Source organism: Rattus rattus, chromosome 3, assembly GCF_011064425.1.
Source record: "Rattus rattus isolate New Zealand chromosome 3, Rrattus_CSIRO_v1, whole genome shotgun sequence".
In the NCBI taxonomy this organism is placed as follows: domain Eukaryota; kingdom Metazoa; phylum Chordata; class Mammalia; order Rodentia; family Muridae; genus Rattus; species Rattus rattus.
The window spans coordinates 61127276-61153839 of record NC_046156.1 but is presented as its reverse complement, the minus strand read 5'-3'; the positions used below and the strand labels follow the sequence as shown (position 1 = coordinate 61153839).

At 42.9% G+C, this 26564-nt stretch overlaps 1 protein-coding gene across 1 annotated transcript in view; it reads left to right on the top strand.

The window, feature by feature from the left end:
- The window catches only part of Otud7b (OTU deubiquitinase 7B), a 55553-nt gene that overhangs the window by 25237 nt on the left and 3752 nt on the right, over nucleotides 1-26564 (top strand). Inside the window, 11 exon segments of the mRNA XM_032897704.1 lie at nucleotides 7801-7951; nucleotides 11926-12114; nucleotides 13033-13260; nucleotides 15677-15778; nucleotides 16406-16533; nucleotides 23258-23370; nucleotides 23762-23889; nucleotides 24293-24353; nucleotides 24355-24437; nucleotides 24884-24998; nucleotides 25884-25968. Coding sequence (XP_032753595.1) covers nucleotides 7867-7951; nucleotides 11926-12114; nucleotides 13033-13260; nucleotides 15677-15778; nucleotides 16406-16533; nucleotides 23258-23370; nucleotides 23762-23889; nucleotides 24293-24353; nucleotides 24355-24437; nucleotides 24884-24998; nucleotides 25884-25968 — 1317 coding nt within the window. The 5' untranslated portion in view covers nucleotides 7801-7866.

The window sequence follows — 26564 nt, the reverse complement described above, 5'->3', positions numbered from 1 at the left end:
CTTTCTGAAAGGTTACATTTAATATATTTTGGAAGGACCTGTATTAACCAGACAGCTTGCCAAAACAATCATTCATCACTCCCTCCCACCTTATGAAGAATTGTGTGCCCCTGCCCTCCTCTCTCTGTGTCTGGATTCCTTGGAGTTGACATCATAAGCATGGAGGAGTCTCTGACCTTTGAAAATTCTTGAATCTTAAGTGTTTTTTTTTTTTTTTTCAGTGAGGTTTGAGAGGAGTTGGAAGGATGCAGAGGCTGCTGTAGTGATTGGTGGGGCCAGGAGAGTGTGCAGAGTGAGAATATGGAGGCTTAGGAGGAGAGTGTCAAGGAGAGAATGTAGGGTCAGTAGTTTCTCAAGCATCTTAACAGAGACCTATTATCTTCCACCACTATTCAATTTTAGGTTCTTTTCTCTGTTACTAAGTTGTTGGGATCTTAGTGTGTACAAATGGGCTTTAATGCAGTATTACTCGGAGTTAAACAGTCATTAGGGAAAGGAAAAGAAGCTAATTTAAATCTTTAGCAAAATGTCTTTGAGGTAAACCATTATAAAGTTGCCTATGTGTAATACTGGTGAGTGTGCGTGTGCGTGTGTGTGTGTGTGTGTGTGTGTGTGTGTGTGTGTGTGTGTGTGTTGTCTGTCTGTAGTTGGGTACTATAGAAATATACAAATTATTTCAGTTTATTGGAATGACAGTTGTGTACCTGGTAGTGAGTGAGACACAGGAACCATGATAGATGTGGAGGGCAAGTTCTATTGTGAATACCAAGAGGAAAGTGGAGTCCAGAGAACACTTGGCAAATGAGGTGGCATTCAGGTGGGTCCTTGAGAAGAGGAAAGAGCCCAGCAGTCCTTTCAGGCAGGGGACAGTCTACACAGCAACTGCGATCACTGGATGGAGAATGGAAGGGAGAGCCCAGTCACAATGGGCTTTTGTGTGATGCACAGAATTTAGATGTTAAACTTGCTCATTGGAACTTTTGAGGAATTTTGAGCACTTGGATATATTGTCATTTATATTAAATAATTCTTTACATTAGGTATTTATAGAGATTGATCAGTGTTTATGAAAGGTAAGGAAGTTCTTTTCTGGGTCCTAGTTTTCAAAAGAGATGTAAAAGCTCGTTAAAGGCATTGGATAGATTTAAGAGACTGTAAAGGTAAAATTGAAAAGCTGGGAGTGGTAATTCATGAGTGTAAGACAGAAGAGGAAAGTCCAGCATGCCTTCCTGACTTGTGGCTCCAGTGCTCGGAGTGATACTCCACTTGCTAGATTAGAAAACACTGAGAGCTGGAAAGGGTGGAGGACAGAGAGGAGAGGAGAATTTGTTTTTAATGTGTATAGGTTGAAGTGTCTGCGGCTTCTTCGGCAAGGCAGAAAGAATCTGAGATTCTGGATACCTTTAAAATCATCAGCATTTGGGTGGCCAGAATTGAGAATGAAGTTTCTCAGGGAGATGCTACAGAGTACGAAATGGAGGGTTTATGGCCAGAACTGTGTGCACATTAGCCTTAGTGCAGGAACAGGCAGAGTCCACAAGGTGATCTAGGAGGCTGCAGGAAGAGCAGTGCCGAGGAGGATTGAGTGATGGTGCCTGCGATGCCACTGTCCTCCTGTAGAGCCCATGTGAGTAGAATGAGAACTAGGCATAGGTTAAGAAAGTAGCATCAAGGGATTGGTATATTTGAGAATAGAGTAGTAACATCTGACTCACTATTCTATTGCTGCAAAGACCCCATAGTCAGGGCAGCTCCTATGAAAAAACATTAGATTGGGGCTTGCTCACAGTTCAGAGGTTTGGTCCATTATCATGGTGGGAGCACGGTGCTAGAGCAGTAGCTGAAGAGCCCCACACTGTTCCATAGGCAGAGAGAGAAACAGAGACAGAGACAATCCAGGCTTGGCATGGGCTTTGAAACCTCAGTGCCTACTCCCCCCAACGCACACGCACACGCACACGCACACACACACACACACACACACACACACACACACTTCCTCCTAATCTTTTCAAATAGTGCCACTCCCTGCCAACTAAGCATTCAAATAAGTGAGCCTGTAGGGGTCATTCTTACTCAAACCACCACAAATGTGCAAGATGGGCAGGGGAGAACATCTAAAGGAGGTCCTTTTGCCTTGCTTTATAATTTTGTTTGTTTCTGTGCAGCAAGAGCAAGAGATAGCTTCTTGGCTAGGAGGCTCAGGAAAAATGGTGAATATGTGAGATGGTCCTGAGGCAACTACATGGTTTAACAGTCAAGTAGAAGACAGTGGTGTTTTGATGAAAGGGAGAAAACTAAATACACTTTATTTTACACATTGATCTACAGAATTATTTGCTCTTATTTTGCTCAGTAACTCCATCTAGTGGTAGAGGAATTGAGTGGAGGAGCCATCCAAGTTGGGTAGCTAAAACAGAATGATAAAAAACTAGATTTTACTAACCAAAGAGTGTACATGGAGGGACCCATGGCTCAGATACATATGTAGCAGAGGATGGCCTTATTTGGCACCAGTGGGAGGGGAGGCCCTTGGTCCTGTGGAGGCTTGATGCCCCAGCACAGAGGGATGTTAGAGCAGTGAGGTAGGAATCGGTGGGTGGATGGAGGAATACCTTCATAGAGTCAAAGGGAGGGAGAGAGGGGGGTGGGGAGTTTGTGGAGGGGAAACAGGGAAAGGGAATATTATTTGAAATTAAATGAATAAAATGATTAATAAAAGTGTAAAACTGCCAAATGGTATTTAAACCACACAATTTGTTGAACTTTGTTACCACAGTGATAAGGTCTTTAAATTTTTGTAAATTCATTAAACTAAAATAAATATTTAAACATAAATCCATTTTATCTAGTATACAAATGCATTTCTTCTGTACATTTCAAATTAAAAAGCTCTGTGGACCAATTTTAAAAAGAAGAAGAAGAAGAGGAGGAGGAGGAGGAGGAGGAGGAGGAGGAGGAGGAGGAGGAGGAGGAAGAAGAAGAAGAAGAAGAAGAAGAAGAAGAAGAAGAAGAAGAAGAAGAAGAAGAAGAAGAAGAAGAAGAAGAAACAACTAGGTTTTGAGCAGTAGAGGTGGCTTCGTGGTTAAGAACACTTGCTGCTCCTGAAGAAGACCCAAGTTTGGTTCCTAGCACCCATATTGTGGCTCACAATTATCTATAATTCTAGGTTCCAAGGATCCAATGTCCTTTTCTGGCCTCTGAGCATCAGCCATGCATGTAGTATACATATATACATTTAGTTAAGAGATTCATGGATAAAATGAAAATCTTTTAAAAAGAAACTAGGTTTTTGCAGATTATTTAAATGATCAGTCATTGGTTTCCCTTTCAGTTCTGCAAGGAGGGGCAAGAAGAGAATCTGTTCAGTTTTCCTCTCTGCTGTCATTCTACTCTAGTTCATCACATCTCCTTACCAGTAATTTCCTAAGCCCACTGTGCAGTTTCAGATTCTTCCCACTACAATCAGTATGATTGTAACAACAGCAACAGCAAAAGTCTTTAAAAACCTTTCACTCAGGTATGATAGTAATTCATGTCTGAGTCTTTTTCACCCGTGCTCACATAGTGCTTTCACAGTGCTTATCATTCCCTTTTGGAAAACGCCTCAAACTTTACTAGGGTCTACTAAGTCCGGTCTGTATTTTCTACAGCTCTCTCACCTCTGTTCAGAACTTTGACAAATCGGCTTGGAGCCATCTTCATCTCCGTGTGTCTCTCCAGTTGCTCACTGTCCAGCTCTTAGATAACATGTCCCTGTGGCTTTTCCTCCCTCCTTACAGGAGATGGCATTCTCGTCTCCAGTATTTCCCTTTTTACTGTAGATATTTATTAGCATGGGAATTGTGTCTGGCTCACTATTCACATTTAATCTCGAGCATAGTGCCCAGTGTTCCATTGGCAGTTGGTGGACTTTTTATTGCCCCAAGTATAATGTGGTTAAGGGAGTAGAACTTGTAGAGACTAAGAAAGTAGCTTTAGAATGGAGAAGAACTGGAAACTGGGTGTGGTGGTTGCACATGTAATCCTAGTACCCAGGAGGCAAAGGTAGGAAGATCACTACAAGTGGAAGGCCAGCCTGGGTTACAGAGGAAGCTCTGGGCCACTGAAGGCTGTGTAGAGGGGCTGTCTTTAAAAAAAAAAAAATTGTACAGTAAAATGCTAGAATTTCAGACTGCCAGAGGAAATGGTTTCAGGAAATGGCAGGGTCTACATCTGAATTATCTTAATAGAGATGAAAGTTTTTAGACATTATAAAACTCTAAGGTATCTAGATGGATTACAGATGAGCATTAAAGTTTCTCAGGAAAACGAGGAAGCATGGGCCTTTAACCAGTGTGATTGTGCTCCCTCTCAGGAAACAGTTGAGGCTAGCAGGAAGATGTGCATTCAGACTTCCTATATCCAGACCAGCGGTTCACCTGGCTTTTTGTTTGTGATGTTGAGCAGCTAAGATCATATGAAGATGGTATGAAGGTCGTATGTGGCTGTTGGCCAAGGTGTTGCCAGGGATCAACCCACCGCCTTTCATGTGCTGCTGAGTATACAGCTGTTTGTATTGTCATTGAAAGAGCTTAAGGAACACTAACTTGTTCCTTTTGGTTCTTGGTTTCTGTCTTCACTTCAGGAGAGGAACATGGAGGTGGAAGCAGGGGCCAGAGGCAGAATTAAATTTTGAGCAAAATAGTCTGTTTATGCAGCATGTTGAGTTTATAGTTGTGGTCAACACCAACATTTATAAATGAATATAGGTACAAGTAAATACAGATCCAGGGAAAGAGTTTATAAATGGCCTAGCTCATGAAAATGATGTTGGGCTGCACAAGTATTATGTAATGATTTAATATTTTCCATTGAAAAGTCCATCATTCTCAGGAGTCAATTTTGTTCAGTAGAAATGAGTAAGAACCATTATGTGAACATTATTTGGGGGAGGAATGTGGTGATAGGTTTGGCTTTTATTTAGAAAAAACAATTTATTCCAGTTGATCTGAAAGCAATGAGTTCCCAGTCAGAGCTTATATTCACTTGGGAACTGGATGATCTGCTAGAGATGTAAAAGAAGAGTTCTTTGGTGTGATCAGACATGGGACTGAGTAATTGCTGATAGCCCATCTACTAGGAAAACTGGATGCTTTTGACTCAATCGGTCTATAAACCACACAGTCAGGGAGTGCTGCTTCCCTTTTATTTGAAAAGCTGAAGGTTGTGTTGTGTTTTTCATTTGCGGTTTCCCTTCCTGTGTGTTGAGACAGAGCTAGCCGAGTCTTCATAGTGGGCTTCAGTATCCTCACTTGGAATTTGAGAAGTGTCAGCCAGGTGTTGTGATGTTGTAACAAGAGCTGCTGTCCTTACCTGTTGGGCAAAGGGCACAGTCCACACCATGCATTGGAGAATCTAATACAAGAATGTGCTGCCAAGAAGTTTGCTTTAGTGCTTCACATTTTTGCCGAAGAGCCAGTCTTTCCAGATAGGAGTTGTTTACTTTAGATGTTCGGAACTGAATGACCTACCTTCTGTTGCCATGTAAGATCCCAGATGCTACGACACCAATGGTTTTCTCAGGGCCTGTATCTGACTGGAAATTGTTTGCATGCCTGTGGTTTAGCCAAGCCTCCTGCTTTCCACTGAGTGCTGTGTGTGCTTGTTGCATCTTTCCCACATCCTTTCAGAAAGCGGTTACAGTAGCTCACAGTGCTCTGTCTTTCTGCTTGAGACAGGGTCCCCTAGCTCCAGCTGCCCTAGAAGTCATTACAAAGTCCACGCTGGCCTCAGACTCAGGGAACTGCCTGTCTCTGCTCTCAGAATTCTGGGATTAAAGGCCTGAGCTACCACACACCTCTACCTTGCTTTATTTTTTAAGAGCAAAGAGCGAAGTCCATTTTGGAACTTTTTATGTGTTTGGCTCTTAATTTTGGACTGTGTATGTGTTTATTACTTGGACGGTGCGCATGTCCTGTGACAAAGTGGTGAATACAATGGGCTTTGGAGAGAATTCTCACTTCATTAGGACATGAAAGTCTTTCATTCACCTGTGAAGTCTGAAAACATTTAATCTTTTTTTTTTTTTTCTTTTTGACAGGATCTTTCTTTGTAGCTTTGAATTTTCCATCCTTCTGCCTCTGCCTCTTGGGTGTTGATATTAGAAATGTGTACCATTTGCTGCCTGCCTTGAAGTTTTAATTCTTAAGCACAAGCTGCAAGGGAGCTGGGTCACTTTATAGAAAGAAAGCATGGCCAGAACTTCACGTAGTTCTGGATTCGTATGAGATTAACAGCAGGGACTGTTGACCTCAGGAATGCTGGCTTGGTGCTTAGGATATTGTAGCAGATGAAAATTAGACATTTGTTTATAATGAATTTAGTCACCAGGTATTTATTGACTACCTATTATATTGTAGAGACCTTGCTCAGTATTGGGCTAGGGATATGAATAAATCATGCCCTGTACCCATTGATCTTGTATTATTAGAGCACTATAAGAAAGTGATTTCTCTTTTTCAAAAAAAACAAAAACAAAAATAAAACCCCCAAAATCCAAAGAATTGCCACCAACAAAACAATTCAGTTATCAGGTTAGAGACGAGATTTTTATAACCCACAAAAATTTTGCTATTTGCTTTACTAGACCCAAAAATGTTGAAAAATGGGATCAGATCGTACTACTAAACAAGTTGTATTCAGGGATAGAAGGGGAGTGAAGAAAAAAAAATACCTGGGGGTCATTCTTATGCTTTAGGTTTTTGTAGGAATGTTTTGTCTGATTCATCTGTTGTTTTCAACAATTCTACTTTTGTCTTTTCCAAAAAGATGGGATTAGTGGGTGCAGTGAGGCAGTTGGATGCCTGGGCACTTTATGAACGAGCCCCTTCTACAGAACTCTGTGAGGCTGATGAATGTGGTCAGAGGTGGTTCTCCACCCTATTTTTGCTTTCTCAGCTGGGACTATTAACCTCAAAGGAATGTTGGCATGGTGCCAGGCTGTCAGGTCAGGGACATAGTTTCTGCTAAAGTCAAGTCTGAGAGAAGGGATCTTTTCTCAGGTACTCCTTTTCTCAGGTACTGGCACTCCTTTATCCTGGAGAGAGAAACCCCTTTTTGATTGTTTCCTGACTTCTGCAATTAGTGACTGTTGTGATGAGCCTCTGGGCTCTCCACTCAGAGTGCGAAATAGCTTATTTTGAGTAGTTTCAGCATTCACTTTACTCTTCTTGTTTTCTCAACTAGCATGAGAATATTAGTCAGCCCTGAAGTCATCTGCTGTATAGTGTTCATTTGCTTAATAAGTTATCTACTAGGGCCAATGTGCCTTGTGCTGTGTCAAGTAATTCATTCTGGGGATATATCGGTAAAGAAGACACACAACTTTCTGCTTCCAAAAATTTGACATGAGAATCAAAGGCTAGGCAGAGAGTGATTAAAGTTAAGTTCAGAAGAAAGCCAGGGCATGGTGGCACATGCCTGTAATGCCAGCATTCAAAGGCTGAGACAGGAGGATTGCTACAAGTTTGAGGTTAGCCTGAGCTACATAATGAGGCATTGTCTACAAAAACAAAACCCTTAATAATAACTGTGTTTCAGGAGGGAAATGGGCATAGTTCCATTTAAGGAACATTGCAGGTTGGCGAGCTTTTTAGGGCAGCGACTTGTGATTCTTCATGAAAAATTTAAAATTCTTTGTTTCAAAATTCAGTTCAAACGAAGGAAGCAGAACAGTTTACCATTGGTTAAGAGACTGTTGTGAAATGGGGCTGTGTGCTCTTCTGTTACTTGAGCCTTGTACACGTATCTCCTTTTCAGGTCAGAGCCTGGAGTTTGATCTGTGTTCTGGTCACATCCTGCTGCCTGAGAGTACTTGATGACCCCATGACCCTGGACATGGATGCTGTCCTGTCGGATTTTGTTCGTTCCACAGGTGCAGAGCCAGGGCTGGCTCGAGATCTTCTAGAAGGTAAAGAAAGAATGAGGAAAGAGAAAGCAAAATCTCATGTTATTAGGGTGATTTGAAACATTTTAAGGTGATCAGAAAAATGTTTTGAGCACTGTATGCCCTCCATTTTAGTTGCTTCTATTGGTCTACTCTGTGTGATCCACCATAGTTCTAAGACCGCAAATTCCCCCGCTCGCCTTGTATGTACTGGGTAGCTTTCTTCACCGTGAATTTATGTTCAGGTAATGGAAGGGAAAAGTTAGATTAGCCCACTAAAATAATCATAAGAAAAAGTACCTGATCATGACCTCTAGCCTTTATGCACACACTACGTGTGTGTGTGTGTGTGTGTTTGTGTATTATACCACCCACTTGTTCTAGCCTCTATATGCACTTGTATGCACACACCACACACATATACCACACATGTGTCTAACAATGCACTCAAAATTAAGGAAAAATGATAGTCATCCTCTTATAAGAGGATATGTTTCATTGTGTGTGCAGTGTGCCCGGTGTTTGCAAGGTACTGGATATAGTATATAATTGCCGCTGTGTTATGTAATTGCAGTAAAATTACATAGGATTTGAACCTTGACCCATTTTCAGAGTGTGGCTCTGTTCCAAATATTTCTTTCATGTTATAAACACATGAAGAAAAAAAAAAAACTAAGGGTGTTACGAGATTGAAGAGGGAAATCTAATGAAGCTCTCAGGAGAACTACCCAGGAGAAATAGCTTACAAGAGGACCCTGAGAGAGGAGAGAGAGTGGTGGAATGGGAAGTGAGCGAGATGGAAGAGTGGTCCCTGAGTGATGAGAGCTGGCTGGGGGGACAGGAAGCAGAGTCCGGGGGCATTTGCTCCCCATGGTAAGGAATTTATTCCTTATGGTCACTGGAAGTTTTAATAGTATAAGAATAGTTTTTAGAGTTTAAGTGTTTAATCTGTTTCAACAGAATTATATTGGCCATTGGTAAAACCAAGTGAGAATATTGTCATAGTTCAGGTGAGAGATAATGGTGACTTAGACCACAGTGTTGGTGAGGGGAGAGGAGCTGATGGGTTAGACACTCATTAGCAGCTGGAGAGAGGCCTCAGCAGTTAAGAGCATCGGCTTCTCTGAAGAGAACTTGGGTTCAGTTCTCAGCACCCACATAGTGACTCACAACTGTCCGCAACTTTGTTGACCTCCTCGGACACCAGGCAGCGTGTGATGCACATACATACATGTAGGCAAAACATTCACACACATAAGATAAAAATTACAGTTTTCACAAGGTGTAGTTTATAAAGGGAATCAAAGAACTTACTATTGTTATTGTCTCTTTAACATGTTAATTTTTTTTTAAAGTTAACTCTTTCCTAGGCATGGTGTCACATAATCCTAGCACTCAGAAGGCAGAGGCAAGCAGATTTCTGTAAGTTCAAAGCAAGCCTGGTCTACACAGTGAAACCCTGTCTCAAAAACAAAACACAGGAAAAAGTTAACTTTGGTTATAGTACAAAGAATAAATTAGAGAGAAAAGAGACTGAGAGAAAGTCTTATCAGAGAGTCTCCCTCTTAGAACAAAACAAGGACACACCGTACATACGTACCACACAGGTAAGCATGTGAAGATTTGAATTAGGCAGAAACAATAAAAACAGACAAGAAGGAATGGATTGAAGAGTTACTTAAACAACCCTCTGAGTAACTGAGGTGGGGGAGAAGAAAGGGTGGGTCTGAGCAACAGTGAGAGCTGCACTGAAGGCTTGAGAGCTGGAGAGACTGTGATGCTGTTACTGAGTTAGGGGTCACATGAGGAAGAGAGGGTAGGAGTTTTCAAGAGATGATTAGCATTCGGTGCTGGACATGCTAGTGTTAAGAGGTTCTGATGACTTTAAGGAGTTTGCTGACAGTTGGAAGTGCATATCCAGTTCTCAGGACAGGCTGTTTATTAGTATACAGTTGGTTTAGGGGGAATAGTCTTCATTTATTCAGCAAATATTTGTTGAGTTTCTGCTAGATGCCAGGTTTTGTTTTAGATGCTTGTACTAAACAAAAAACCCTGCCCTGATGTTGTAGGAAAGATGGTCATGGACAAGCAGTATGTATATAGTTTATATGCATTGTGTTCCAGGGCATAGAGATTATGGAAAACAACTAGCAGAATAATGAGGTGACCATGGTTTTAAACTGGGCAGTCAGAGCAGAACTTACTAAGAACATGGTATTTGAGCAGATCCCTGAAGTTTACAAAGATTCATCTCTGTAGAGTATGCTAGAGAAAAGTGTCTTATATGCAGTAAGAATCGTCAGTGGAGAGGCCTGGGTGAGGAGCAGTCTTGATGTGGTTTAGGAACAGCAAGGCGGTCAGTGGAGACTAGAACACAGAATAAAGAGCAAGAGTTGAGCAGGGTTAGAATTAAGTCACCAACATGAATCATTAGTAGAGCTTAACAGGGGGGTTAGACAAAGGTGACAATAGCAGTAGCAGTGCATGTAAGATTCTGCACACAAAGCACCATTCTGTATGCTTTCAACTCATTTAACCTTCAGAACAGCACTGTGCTGCAGGCATACCACGGCACAACTTTTTCTGGGGAGTCTTTCCATCCATCCCTGAGAGAGGGGAGCAGATCATAGAGGTCACTTCACCCAGGTCTGCCTGCTGACCCAGAGCTTATCGGGGCTTCTTCAGGAACTTGGGTAGCATGCCAAGCATATGGGTAACTGTGGGCCAAGCATATGGATAACTGTGGGCCAAGCATATGGGTAACTGTGGGCAGCTATATCACCAAAGAGTCTGTCTTCTCAGCACTTGTTAAATGCTTACATATTCTTGGATAAAAGAGGGACCTTTTAAACCTTATTAACCTCATTACCATCTCCCCTCCCAAGAGAGGATGATGATGATGATGATGATGATGATGATGATGATGATGATGATACAATACAGGAAGATTGTCTTTATTTTCTATGTATGTATGAGTGCCTAACATGTCTATATGTATGTGCATGTCTAATGTCCACGGAGGCCAGAAGAGGTGTCAAATGGCAATGTTCACATCCAACCTGGAGGAAACACCCTTACAGCATATTAGTATTATTATCTACATTTTTCATAAATAAACTGAAGCAGAGAGGAAAAAAGGCAGGAAATAGGGGAGGCTGTAGGAAGCCTTCAGCATTGGGCTTAGGAGCCTTCTGTAGTAGTGACTACCCCTTACATAAAGATTTTGAACACAGAACTAAATGTGCTTCAGAAAAGTGAGATTCCTTGACAGATTGGGTGAAAAGTTAAACCAAGGCTGTAGCAGCTAGAGTAACAGAAGTGCAAATAGTTAATCAACATGTATTAAATACATAAATAGAGAAATCGGCAGAAGAACACTCCATCACATAGGGTCATTGTTTTTAAATGGAGCAGTACAGCCCCTTGCGCATGTGTTGTATGGCAGCTCTGCACTGGAGACTGCACTTTGTGTGCACTTGCAGGTGTCTCAAAATCCCCTGGCGTCCACTGAGCCTGCTACAAACTCACTGAGACTGAGCGAGTTTTGACACTTCTGTAAGCTTTGTTTCCTTTGTCTGTAAAAGGAGTTTCATTTGATGTAATGAGGTCTCCAAAGGGCCCTTTGAGATTAGAGACAAAGTTTTTACCATTGTGTACCTTATATAGGAAATAGTAAAGAAAATCGGTATTTCAGATTGAAGAAAATTAAAGTGGAAGGAGAAGAAAGTTAAAATAAAATTGTAGTGTACATGAATATGATCTTACTAGGTTTATTTTTGACATGAGGTGTTTTGAAACTGAGTCTCAGGTAGCTCAGACTGGCTTCAAACTTCCGACCCTCCTGCCTCAGCCTCCTAAGTTTTAGCTTTATAAGCTTGTATTGGCATCCCTGGCTTGCTTATTGTTGCTTATAGGTTGCTTACAATGGTGGTCCTCTGTCTTCCCTGTCCCTTAACACTCTGGGTCTATTACATGGTTTTTGTTTTTCTTTCTGTTAGGAAAGAACTGGGATGTGAGTGCTGCCCTCAGTGACTTTGAACAGTTGCGCCAAGTCCATGCTGGGAACCTGTCCCCACCCTTTAGTGGAGGGAGTACTTGCCCTAAGACCCCTGAAAAGGGGGGTTCGGATAGAGAGCCCACTCGCCCTTCTCGACCCATCCTACAGAGACAGGATGACATCATTCAAGGTATTGCTCTGAGGACTAAGGTTCTGTATATGGAATAGGAAGCACCTGTGTGCTCCTGTAGAGAGATTTCCATTCCTTATCCTCTTCCCAGTCAAATCCAGCAGTTACTTTGTAGCTATCTGTAAATGACCTGAAACAGTCATGCATTCTTTGCATCAACTCTGGCCAGTACTGGACAAGGACAGCTGCCTAGCATTAGAGCTCCTGTCCCCTTGTGGTAATAACTCAAGTACTTGAAGCTGTGCAAACACAATATTACACTGACAAATTTTGCTCATAATGTTACATGGACTGGGACATTGCAGATGCCATGTACTTACAACAAAATGATTCGGGGAGGCACAGTTACATTAGCGTTATGCTCTCTGGCATATTAAAAGTTGACTCTAAATTTCTGATAAATATGTGTGCCAATGAAGTTATAGTAAGTTGTACGGATGTTGCTGACAATACTTGTTATTCTCTTTTCTTTACTGGAGATGCTTTTTACATCCTCTGACACCCTAGAATGAGTCTTTGCCAAAATCTAGCCTAATGAAAGAAAGCTCATTTCTGTTCCTTGTTGTTCTTCCCATAAAAGAAAAAGAAAAATGACCAAGTTACTAAGTGAACAGCTCACATTCACATTGAATAATGGGAGTCACAGATAAAGTCATAGGGAAAGGGAGGTTAGGGAAACCCCAGACTAGACTAGAAAGATGAATACGTTTTTTGTAGTACTATAAGTATCTATAAAAAAAAAAAATGCCATTTTGTATATTTTCCCATTTGTATTTGGCTTAATATGAAATTGAGAAGTAGCTGGCTAGATACAATTTTTCTTGACTGGAAACTGTCAAGCAGTAAGCACCCTACATCTGTGGCGAATTCTCAGAGAGAGTTGCATATGTTCTAAGGTGACTCAATTTCTCATTGCAGAAAAACGCCTGTCTAGGGGCATCTCCCACGCCAGCTCCAGCATTGTTTCCCTGGCCCGCTCCCATGTCTCCTCCAATGGTGGGGGTGGGGGGAGCAGTGAGCACCCCCTGGAAATGCCCATCTGTGCCTTCCAGCTTCCAGACCTCACTGTGTACAAAGAAGACTTCCGCAGCTTCATAGAGAGAGACCTCATTGAGCAGTCCATGCTGGTTGCCTTGGAACAGGCAGGTCAGTGGGTGTTTCCTCTTCAGTGGTGCTCTCCTCTAGCTGTGGCCTACGGCCATGTAAGCCTCCATCAGCAGCCTCTGCTAAGTGTGAGCTCTGGCTTCTGTCTGAGTGCACAGACTCAGGAACGTGTACTGAGGTGAAGAGTGAAAATTAGCCAGGTGTCGGGAAAGGGGATAGCAATGAAATTTAGACACTTTGAAAAGTTCCTATTTAGGGGTTGGGGATTTAGCTCAGTGGTAGAGCGCTTGCCTAGCAAGCGCAAGGCCCTGGGTTCGGTCCCCAGCTCCGAAAAAAAGAAAAGGGGAAAAAAAAAGAAAAGTTCCTATTTAATAGAAGGGAAACCAGATATGTATGTAAAGGGCTTAGTAATTGATACCCAAAAATCAATATGTGAACAAAAATAATTGATTATAATTAGCTATGGAGCACCTTTGCAAAAACAGAGGACCAAGGCTGTAGACAATGCACTGAAAGTCACATCTACTCATGTGAATCTTTCCCCTATGTTTACCTACCTTCTTAATTGACTCCATTTTAAATTGACATTAACTTTAATTTGGATAAACAAGAAAGCTCAGTGATAAAGACATTTGCCACCGAGGCTTGACAACTTGAGCTTGATCCTTGGGACCCACATTGTGGAAGGAGAGAAGTGACTTTCCCAGTCACTGACCTCACACAGTGCTGTGACATGCATACGTGCCAGTGCTTACACTCACACACTAAGTAAACGTAATTAAGAAACATTAGCTGGTTTAAGACAGTATGGCAGCTGGGAACTTTGGGAAGAATTTACATATTTAAAATATCCTCATGGGGTGGTGGGGATTGAAAAAGACTAGGCTTGGCAGTGCATGTCTTTATTTAATCTCAGCATTCTGGAGCCAGAATTAGGCAGATCTTTCAAGAGTTTGAGGCCAGTTTGGTTTACCTGGGCTCTATATCAAGTTCCAGGCCAGCCATGGCTACATAGTGAGATCCTGTCTCAAAAAAGAAAGAGAAAAAAAAAAAAAATCCCCATGGCGGACTAGAGAGATGGCTCAGCACTTAAGAGCCCTTGCTCTTCCAGAAGACTGTGGCTTTGTTTCCAGTACTCACACGGCAGCTCAGAACTGTCTGCAACTCTAGTTCCAGGAGATCCAGTGCCCTCTTCTGACCTCTGAGGGCACCAGGCATTCCTGTGGGATATAGACGTACAAACAGACAAAACACTCAGACACATGACAGAAATGAAGATATAAAAAAAATAAGTTCCTAAGGAAGAAAGATTGGAGGGTGGAGATAGGGAGCTTTTCCATTTTGTATCTAATGTTAACTGTAACTCTTTTTAGAAGTTAATAACTTACCTGGGTTAGTGAAATCATAATCTATTTTTTCCTTTTGTAGACTTTTGATTGCTCAAGAAAACTTTCAAGTGTCATTTGTAAAATTGTTCCCTCTTGTAAATGAATTTGTGAGATTGCTATTGACAATTGAAAGGAATTTACTTGAGTGTTTTATGTGCTTTGTCTTTTTGCTTATAACTTTAAAGTCATAACACACACCTGCTGAGTACTGTCACACATGATATAGGATATATACACATAAATATACAATACAGGGGATATATATATATATAATATATATGTATGTATAACATATTACATATGTATAATATATATGTATGTATAATATATATATTATATATATAATTTTTGTTGATTCATTAAGCTGAGCTTTGCTGCTATTGTATTTCCTGGTCTCCTGGCCAGAGCGAAGGAATCAGAGCCACACTGAGAAGTTCACAGTTCCACCTTGGGCATTATTGACATTTGGTACCAAGTAATCCTTGTTGTACAAGCTTCCTCGACCGTTACACTTAGAAGCATCGCTGGTCTGTGTATACCAGATACCAGAAGTACATATCTCCTCACCAACTGTGGGAAACAAACATATTTCTTCATACATTCCTCAATGATCCCATGGGACCTCATTGTCTTAATACTTAAGACACAATGATCTAACTAGTTATGCTCAACAGAATCTAACTGTAAGTAAGAAGATATAAGAGTCATAGAGGCCAAGCTTAATGCTATATTCCTGTAATGTCAGCACTTAGGATATGGAGGCAGATGTATCAGGAGTTCAAGGCTAGCCTGAGCTGCATAGTGGGTTCAAAGCTCAATCTCAATTACAAGAGACCATGTTTTTTTCTTCTTCATCCTCCTCCTCTTCCTCCTATTCCTCTTCTTCCTCTTCTTCCTCCTCCTCCTCCAGAGCATGCAGTATCTATTCAGAGACTGAGGCTGAAGGATCATGAGTTCAAAGCCAACCTGGTCTATGTAGCAAGATCCTGTCTCAAGAAAAGAACTAGTAGTTTTATATGGGGAGTCTTTCTAATCTGCTTCTCTCTTTTCTCCTGCTGCCATGTCTGCAGGGCGTTTGAATTGGTGGGTCAGTGTGGACTCCACCTGCCAGAGGCTGCTCCCTTTAGCAACTACTGGGGACGGGAACTGCCTCCTGCATGCAGCCTCTCTTGGTGAGTCTCAAAAATGGCCTCCCTCCCTGTAGAGAGAAAGCAGTTGAGTCAAGTATCACGTGTAGGATTTCATCTCACACTTCCAACCCAGGTAGATATGATGGTTCAGACCAAGACTTAGGGGAATGGGAGAAGCTTGCCTTAGCTTCCTATCTTTAGAGGTGGGAGAGCACTCAGTCACTGAATACTCTGCTCTGAGCTGAGCTCTGAAGCGATAAGCACAGTAAGCAAACTTCTGTGGCTGTCTCCGTGTATAGTGGAGAAATTACTTAACTAGTCTTTTAGTGTTTGGAAGTACATGTTTTTCGTTGGCCTTTTTAGCACAGTAAATTATTAAGCCTACTAAGAAGTCCATGTATTTGTTCTTAGCTTTGGAAGGGTCCCCATCTTCTAGCCATTTCATGATCTCATGGGGGTGTGGTGTCATAACAGTGTTACTTGCTGTTGTAGTTTGTTTGTTAGGTTTGCTGAGGAATGACGGCTTCCTCTTAGAAGTTTGGGGTATAAATTATGTCCCCCTCCTTTTTTGAGACCTTGGATTTGATTCCTAGCACCACAAAACAAAGGCTGGATGGGTAAGTGAAAGTGAGTCAAGACAGTGTCTAATGCTTTGCTTTCTCCCCACAGGGATGTGGGGTTTCCATGATAGAGACTTGGTGCTGAGAAAAGCCTTGTATGCACTGATGGAGAAGGGCGTTGAGAAGGAAGCACTGAAAAGGCGCTGGAGGTGGCAGCAAACACAACAGAATAAAGAGGTGGGTTAGCGTGGGCGGGCACCTTCTTTCCACCAATGACTAGAGAGACGTATACTCCACCAATGACTAGAGAGACGTGTACTCCACCAATGACTAGAGAGACGTGTACTCCACCAATGACTAGAGAGACGTGTACTCCACCAATGACTAGAGAGACGTGTCTCCTGGTGCCGAAGATTGAGACTTCTGTGTCTTCCTGAAAATTGCAGAAAATGCAGGTAATCATAAGCCTTCTGATAGCTATGAGGAGGGCTAAAACTAGCAGGCTGAGACCTCTGCCCACTCTAGTGCTTTCCAACACAAGCCTTTTACACGTACTCAAAGTTCTTAGTGGAGGTTTGTTTGTTGGTTTTCATTTTTAATGAGCTCAGATAGGTTCATTAGGATTTTTGTAGATTGTTTTTAGTATAAGTCTGGATTGTGGTGTGCATGCATCACTGCAGAGTGTGTGTGTGTGTGTGTGTGTGTGTGTGTGTGTGTGTGTGTGAGAGAGAGAGAGAGAGAGAGAGAGAGAGAGAGAGAGGAGACAACCTGTAGGAATTCTCCCCTTCCACTGTGTGAATTCCAGGGATCAAAATTCAGATTATTGAACTTGGTGGCAAGTGCCTTTATCTGCTGAGCCATCTCACCTGCCTGATTAATTTTGAGACCCTCTCCCCTCCCCTTCTTCCACTTCCACTTTCTCTCCCCTCTCTTCTACTCTCTTTCTCATCCTCCTCCTCCTCTTCCTTTCTCCTTCCTTCCTCTCCCATTACTCTGTAACCCAGGTTAGCCTGGAACTCACTATACAGTCTAAGCCGGCATTGAATTTGCAACAGTTCTGCCTCAGTTTCCCGATTGCTGGAATTATATGGGTAAATCATAATTTCCAGCTTGTTTTTAATTCTCTAAAATAATCATTTGTTTATTATTTATTTATTGCATGTGTGTGTGTATCTGTGTGTGCCGTTCCACATAGTAGAAGTGAGAAGACAACATGTATGAGTCGGTTTGCTTCCACTGTGTGGGAGGGATCTGGAGATGGAACAGGTTTTCAGGCTTAGTGGTTAGCACCTTTAACTCCCATGTTTTTAGTTATATAAACGCTTGAATGTTTTTATAGTCTGCAACTTTGCTTTAATTTGGCAAAAAATGTAAAAGGATACTTGTTAAATTGAATTTAAATGTTACCGTTTGGGGATTTGGCAGGCATTGTGATTATTTTATTTAAGACAGTAGTGATGGAGTTTTATATTCCATCTCTACATCAGGAACTGGGAAAACTAAAACTATTTTCTTAGTTTGGGTTTTAAAAGTTTCACTGAGGGCTGGCGAGATAGCTCAGTGGTTAAGAGCACTGACTGCTCTTCCAGAGGTCCTGAGTTCAATTCCCAGCAACCTCATGGTGGCTCACAATCATCTGTAATGGGATCTGATGCTCTCTTCTGGTGTACTGGTGTGTCTGAAGACTGCTGCAGAGTACTTATATATAATCAATCAATCAATCAATCAATCTTTTAAAAAAGTTTCACTGAAAGGCAGCCTTCTCTGTTTTGAGTATGGATGTAGCTGCTTTCTTTGTCAAGCACAGAATTTAGAGTGACTTATGGCCACAAAGCCTGATGTGTTTGCTATCTGATTCTCTTTAGAAGTTGATCCATTCCCATAAGAATGACATTGTGTTTACATAAATAAGCTTCTCTATTTCCTTATCCCCCACCTGTGTGTGTGTGTGTGTGTGTGTGTGTGTGTGTGTGTGTGTGTGCAAGTGCAATCATGTGCATGCATGTGCGTGTGTGTGTTTCTTTCATATCAGTATGCCTTGTTTTCATGTAGCTGGTTTTGGTTTTCTTTTTATTTTATGTATATATGTGTGTTTGACATGTGCACAGAAATGCCTTTGGATGACAGTAGAAGATGTCAGACCTCCTAGAATTTCAGGCAGTTGTGAGCTGCACAGTGTGGATGCTGGGAACTGAACCTTCATCCTCTCAAAGAACAGCAAGTGCTCTTAACTGTTGGGTCACCTATCTAGTCCCTGATTTGTGTTATTTTTGTTTTTGTTTTTTTGCCATGCTTTGACTAATTATTTCTGACATTGGATATGAGAATGTCTTTTCAGAGGCTTTCTTGTTTTCCTGTCTTCCTCCATCTCTAATCTTCATTGTTCTATTATAACTGGCAATAGTATACACTAAAGTTTTGTTTTTCAGTCATTTGGAATTTTACATCTAAAGATGTAACATAAAGTTTTATGTCATTATGGGGCTCAGGAGTTACAGTGGTTCCTGATAACACTCTTGCCACATGAGCATAAGGACCAAAGTTCAGATTCCCAGAATCCATAATGAAGCTACCCAGGGTGGTGGCTGCCTGTAATCTCAGTACTCAGGAGAGGAGAGATGGGACCCCAAGGGCAAGCGGCTGGGCACCTAGATTTGCTGGCCTTGGCAAGCTGCAGGTCCAGTAGGAGATCTGTCTCCATAATAATGAGGTCAAGCAAGGAAGACACGTGAGATCAACTTCTGGCCTTCATACACACACACACACACACACACACGCACACGCACACACACACACACACCCATTGTTTTGGCTGGAGAAATGTTCAGTGGTTGTGAACACGTTTCTCTTATAGAGGATAGGAGTTTGGTTCCCAGCACCCACATTAGGTGGCTCACAACCACTTGTAACTTCAGCTGCAGGGGATCTGATGCTCTCCTGGCCTTTGTGGACACCCACACTTCCATGACTGGTGGAGACAAATAACTAAAAAATAAATCTTTGAAAAAAAATCATACACGTATCCTTGATCATCCACTTTTGCTCCAGAGATAGAATCCACAGGGAAAAGACACACGTTGACATTCTTTTTACCCTCTTGAGACAGGGTTTCTCTGTGCAGCCCTGGCTGTCCTGGAACTCACTCTGTAGACCAGGCTGGCCTCATACTCAAGAGATCCACCTGCTTCTGCCTCCTGAGTGCTGAGACTATCACCTGGGTACAGGTCGCCCTTCTTTGTTATCACCCAAAGCAGGAACGGCCCCTGTAGAAAGCTGCTTTTCCTGAGCTAGATCCAAGTTGGCCTAGAGTTTGGGATTCAAACCCAATCAGTAATCAGCTTTATCCTCCTGCTGAGTGCAAGTTACAGCTGAATCTCAGCTTTGACCATACCAAGAAAAGACCTCATGGAGCAGAGCGGTTAAGAGGGAGTGATAGCAGAAGTAAAGTAAGTGTGTTCAATCTGATGATTAAATCTGTTCACGATAGGGTTAGATTATGAAAATATTTATCCAGGAGAACCAGAAGTACACACATTCTTCCCTATGTTTTCTGCCCTTCCTTCTGGTGGTGCACAGAATATAGTGACTTGTGAAGGAGTGGTTGGTTTACTCCCTTTGGTTGGCATGATGCAAGTCTCACACTGGCAGTGTGCCAGGCATGACTGTCTTGTTTGAACTGTGAGGACTTCGTTCCTTCCTTGGGAACAGGAATAAGACAAAAGGTGATGACCCGAGATGATGCTTTTAACTTTCTGATAACAAAACCCAAATTAAATCAGTCTTTTATTTTCTGGGCTTCCTTGTTTTGTGTTGAAATTGGTGGTAAAACTTGTTAAGAGCACCTGCCACCTAGTGGCTCTATGTATTAAAACAGGAAGCAGAGGGATTGGAGGTAACTTAGCACTTGTTCTTGTAGAGGAGTTCTGACAGCTCATAGCTGTCCATAACTCCAGGTCCAGAGAAACCAGTGCCCTCTTCTGACCTCACTGGGCACCAGCAAGCATGTGGTGCACATACATACATGCAGGCAAAACACTCATGCATAAAATAAAATTAACTTAAAAAAAAAAAAGCCAAGTGGTTGTGGCACAGGTTTTCAGAGGCAGGCAGAGCTCTGAGTCTACAGAGAGAGTTTCAGGACAGTTTCAGGATTTCTACACAAAGAAACCCTGCCTTGAAAATCCAAACCAGAATAAAACAAACAGGAACAACCACCTCCAGAGATGAGTGACAGAGAGGAGGAGTGAGAGGCAGGTCCTCCTGGATATGTTTATCAAGGAGCGTCTCATATATAACCTTTGCATTGCTCCTTTTATTTTTACCTGAAATCTATGATAGCATTTTCCAAGTTGCAAATGTCTTTGCCTTTTTATTGAAGTAAAATATGCTCAGAGTTGCACTGCTCTCCATTACCTTTGTCCTGGTGCTGTCAGTGCTCAGTGTGACTGCAGATGCTCTGTAAGGATGCACTTGAGCAATGGAACTCAGTTTTATGCTGAACAAACCAAAAAATACTCATAAACTTATCTTTCAAATCGTCACATCCTAAGGCCTTTTCTCCTTTTCCCCATGCCCCCTTAATACAGGGTCTGAGTTAGCCCAGTCTGGCCTCCAACTTACTATGTAGCTGAAGATGACCTTAAATGTCTCATCTTCCTGCCTCCACCCAAGCGCCAGGATTAGCCATGATTGTTGGCGTGCACCACCACACCCAGTTTATCTGATGCTGCATGCATCAGGACTTCCTGCATGCCAGGCAAGCACTCTACCAACTAAGCTGCACCACTGGGTTACCCGGAGAGGCCTTGCCTCAAAAAGCAAGAAGACAAAGCAAAGTATTTGTATGGGTATACACTATTTTTTAATAAAAAAATTTATAACTACTTAGCGTGGATTTATTGATTATTGATCATATAATAGGCACTGGGCCATGTTGCATAAAACATAAGTCTTTCTTGCAGAGCAATAGAATAAAATAGGCCCCTAAAGACATAGAGCAAAGTAGACCAGCTGTGGTTTCTTTGTAGCCCTGGTAGGCCTGGGACCCATAGGGATCTGCCTGTCTGTGCCTCCTGCATGCCGAGATGTTTGTCATTACACCTGACCCAGATATGGTTTCTATAGAGTAGTAAAGAACAGCTTCAAAGAGAGAGGTTCAGAGGAGGCAAAGGCTGGTCTGCTAGGGAGGTTTAGAAAGACTCCTCTCTCAGAGGAGGGTTAGCTATTGAAGATTAGGCATTGTTTACCAGGAGGATAGGGAGTGGTCATTGCAGGCAATTGGAGTAAAGGAACAGAGAATGAGGCCCTGCCCATCAGGAGCAACTACGTATGGGGGACGGGGAGGGCAGGAGGTAGGCCTTGTATGCTGTGGGCAGTAAAGGTTCTTAGAATTGCTATTATCAGGAAACAAAACAAACCGTTAGATTTTGATCTCTGGGAGGAAAAAATACAATAGCTCAATATGAATGGATCTGAGGAGTTCAGTAAAATCAAAGAGATGTTTTGCAGTTTATGCTTAGTAATTGTTGACAGAGACATCCAGGTGTCAGGTGACTGAGAGGAGAGACAGAGCTTAGTAACTCCCTGGGTTTTAGTCTGGTTGTTCGGGTGATAGTTGTTGCATGTGAAGAGACAGGAATTAAGTTTTAAATTTTAAAATACAGAATTTAGAGTCGCTGTGGATAGGTGGTGGTTTTCAGTGGACAACTGGATATGTGAACATAGAAATTAAAAGGAATTTTGGGCCTGAGGGTAAATTCTAAAGTCCTGTACACATATAGTAGCTATGATTACAGCCTGTGAAGAGATCACCCAGAGGAAAGCAAGACTGATGAAATAGTTGCCAAACCTCCAGTTTTGTGGGGAGGAGAGTTCAGAGAATAAGAAAAAGCAGTGGAGGGCTGGAGAGATGGCTCAGTGGTTAAGAGCACTGACTGCTCTTCCAGAGGTCCTGAGTTCAAATCCCAGCAACCACATGGTGGCTCACAGCCATCTGTGATGAGATCTGACGCCCTCTTCTGGTGTGTCTGAGGACAGCAACAGTGTACTCATATAAATAAAATAAATCTTAAAAAAAAAAAAAAGAAAAAGAAAAAGCAGTGGTGTGGAAGCTAAATTAGAATGTCTAAAGAGGAAAAGAGATAGACAAAGGCCGTGAAAGATGAGAGCCAGAGTCCATCGGATCTGTCAGTTAGTCAGGTGAAGTGTGTGGATGGGGCAGTGGCATAGAGAGCGGAATAGAGTCAGATTGCATTGAGTTAAAAGGGAGCAGAAGAGTAAGGGATGTGAGATTGCTAGACATGGTGGCATGTGCCTGTAATCCCAGCATTTGGGAGATAGATGCAGGAGGATCAGAATTACAAGGCCAACCTCCATACATAGCTAATTCAGTATCAGTCTACAATACATAAGATTCTCTCTCAAAAAGAAACAAAATGGGGCATGGTGTTACATGCCTTTAATCCCAGCACTCCAGAGGCAGAGGCAGGCCAGTCTTTTAAAAGAGTTCCAGGCCAGCCTGGTCTACCTAAGGAGTTCAGAATGTCAGGGCTATACAGTAAAACCCTGTCTCAAAACCACCCAACCATCCAACCAACCAACCACCCAACCAACCAACCAACCAACCACCCAGCCAACCAACCACCCAACCAACCAACCACCCAACCAACCAACCACCCAGCCAACCAACCACCCAACCAACCAACCACCCAGCCAACCAACCACCCAACCAACCACCCACCCAACCAACCACCCACCCAACCACCCAACCACCCAACCAACCACCCAACCTATTTTATGGGTCTTGACTCTGAAAAAATGAAGAAATGTGATTTAGTACAAGTGTAAAGCAAGTGCTAAGGGAATGGAGAGTGGCTGTAACTAGGAGTCTGGATGGGTATTGCCTTTCAGAACCTAGCCTCTGCTTACATGTGCCTTCATTACTACACGGTCTCTTGTACAGTCAGGACTGGTGTATACGGAAGATGAGTGGCAGAAAGAATGGAATGAACTAATCAAACTTGCCTCAAGTGAACCCAGAATGCATCTAGGTACCAACGGAGCCAGTGGTGGAGGGTAAGTGTGTGTCAGAGCCAGTGGTGGTGTGAGGGAGCAGGGATCAGCTAAGGACTCAGTTCTTTCCTTCCTTCTATCTAGTCTATGAATCCCAGAGATTGAACTCAGGTCTTCAGGAGTGGTGGCAAGCACCTTTACCCATGTCACCAGCCCCTTACTTTCAGATTTGTAACACTGTGTCAGCCCCATACCCTTGTCTTGGGTTTCCCTACTAGTAAAGTGCAAGTAGCACCAACCATGTAGCACAGAGTGATTTGTTGTGGAAACTTTGGGTTAGAAAACTAGGGCGGGGCATTCTTTTCCATCACTTTGGACCTGGTCTCAGGACTCATTTTGTTTCTTCCTTCTCCCTTATGTTGTGCCTCCTCCATTCTCTCTCCTACAAATGTAGAGTGGAGAGTTCAGAAGAGCCGGTATATGAGAGCCTAGAGGAATTCCATGTCTTCGTCCTTGCTCATGTTCTCAAGAGACCCATAGTGGTCGTGGCAGACACCATGCTGAGGGACTCTGGAGGGGAAGGTGAGTTAGCTACTCATCTGCATTCTCCTCACAGACCTCCTGTGTGTGGAGCCTTGTGGGGAGCTCTACATTAAAACAGTGGAAGCTTCTCAAGAGATTCAAACAAAAGCTCTTGGGATTAATTGGGATGGGATGTGCCATTGAAACTGGGATTAAAGGACTGGAGAAGTGGCTGCACGAGTTTGGACTACTCTTGCAGGGGACCCAGGTTTAGTTCGAGCACCTACACTGGGCAGCTCACAGCTGGCTATAATTCTATCTCCAAGGGACGTGGCATTCACACAGACACCCATGAACACCCATGATTTAAAATAATAAAATAAATCTTAGAGAAGTAGGATGAAGAGACTGAAGTAGGCAAGGGCCTCCCCTTGGTAGTAATGACCTTTGTGGTTTCCTACAGCATTTGCCCCTATCCCGCTTTGGAGGATCTATCTGCCATTGGAGGTCCCAGCCCAGTGTCACCGATCCCTCTGGTGCTCGCCATGACCAGGCCCACTTCTCTGCACTTGTGTCGATGGAGCAGAAGGACAGCGCCAAGGAACAAGGTGCCTGGCCCAGTGTGTCTGTGGCTGCTTTTTATTCAGAAGTAGAAATGATGGCTAAAGGGGAGGAAGTGACTGAGGAATATGAAAGGCCAGATGGTGCCAGTCTTTGTTTTTGTTTTTTAACCATGCTATACAATATTACCAAGAGTTTTTAACTTTAAAAAGTGTGTCTGTCACTGCTGTTGCAAAGGTTTGTTTTAGGTACAGGCTGCACTTATTTCTGTGGTTCACCAGCAGGGAGACCAGGGGATTAATACGCTAACTTGTATCCTGGGTGGTAAGAAAAAGAGTAGCTCATTGGTGTTTAATGCAATCCACTTCTCAGTGTTGCGGATAGATGGACTATAGTTAGTCATAGACCCACATGGGTTCGGTGATGTCAGTGTGTGTTCATTTGCCTTCTCCCTTCTCAGAAGACTTTCTGACAGAATGTTTTCTCTCCCCAGCTGTGATCCCACTCACAGATTCAGAGCATAAGCTGCTGCCCCTGCACTTTGCTGTGGACCCAGGAAAGGGCTGGGAGTGGGGCAAAGATGACAATGACAATGTCCGATTGGCCAGGTGAGGCCAGCTTTGCCTTCCATATCTTTCTCTCTACAGTAGCTGAGATCTCTCCATACAGGGCATGCACCCACACTCTTTCAGCTCAGTGGTGGAGAGAGGGGAGGCAGGCTGGTTGTCGGGACGCTGGCATCCTGCAGCTGCTCTGTCGTCTTTCCTTAGAGCAGAGCAAGTGTTCCTGCCTACTCCATCCCAGAATCCCCAAAACAGTGATTAAGAAAAGCAAGACAACCAAAGCCTATTTGGTTCTAAGCCAAAGTCAGGAGTTTTTAAACAAGTGACTAAAATAGTCTGCTTTTAAATTTCATCTTTCTGGCGTTTAGATAGCAAGGAAAATACATGCTATCTCATCTAGCACTCAAGCCTGCGTGTGTGCGTGTGCGTGTGCGTGTGCGTGTGCGTGTGTGTGTGTGTGTGTGTGTGTGTGCATGTGTGTGTGTGTGTGTGTGTGTGTTTGTGTGTTTACTATCCCCTTTGTCTTCCCCCTTCCCTGTGGAGATGTGATGTAAACACCCATCCTGCCCTACTCACTGCTTCCCTTTTTGGGCCTTTGTAACTTCGGGAGCTGGCTGAGAGAGTCCAGTACTTAAAAAAAGTCCTTACAGCTGGGCATGGTGGCCCACACCTCACCTAGCACTCAAGAGATTGAGGCAGGGGAATCACTGCAAGTTCAGGGATATGACAGACTACACAGTGAGCCCCTTTCTTTAAAACAAGAAGAAAACCGAAAGATAGTCCCCACCTTATGGTCAGAACTTGCTAAATGATGTCACAACAGTAATACTGGCAGCTGTTTGATAGCTGGTCTCTGGACACTGTTGAGTCCTTTCCAAAGGGCTAGTTACCTTTGAAGTAACGACTGTTTAATTTTTCTCCTTTTTACAGTGTAATCCTGTCTCTGGAAGTGAAGTTGCATCTGCTGCATAGCTATATGAATGTGAAGTGGATCCCTCTGTCTTCCGAGTCACAAGTGAGCACTGCTCCCAACCAGAGCCCCCGTGTGTCCTCACTCAGTGACTGAAGGAAGAGCAAGGAGGATCTGCTCTAGTGCAGCTTACGATGACGTCAGAACACATCCCCCTCCTTCCTGACTGCCCCTTATGCCCACCGTCTGCAGTCACATTCTGCCATCTATTTACTGTTAGTATTTGGCTCTGCTGGAGCCTGGAGTCAGGACCTCCACATGTTAGCATATAGATTGTATGACAGCAGTGCTCATGCTTGGCTGCTTGTACTTAGTTACGTCTTCCTTGAGATGTATTCTGAACAGAATTTGACATAAACAGACTTGTAGTAAAAAACATTCTGGTATCTGCAAAAATATTTTTCCAGCTAGGCAAAGTAGCAAACATCTGTAGTCCCAGTATTTTGGGAAACTGAGGCAGGGGATTATGAGTTTGAGGCTACCCTGGTTTGTGTACCAAGACCCTGTCTCAGACAGACAGACAACAGACAGACAGACAGACAAAAGAAGAAAAGGAAAGGCCCCTGCTCAGCCAGAAGCCATGCCCTGTGCTGTGATGCTGTGCAGCTCTCAGGTTCCCTTTTGGATCTGGGTCTCTGTAC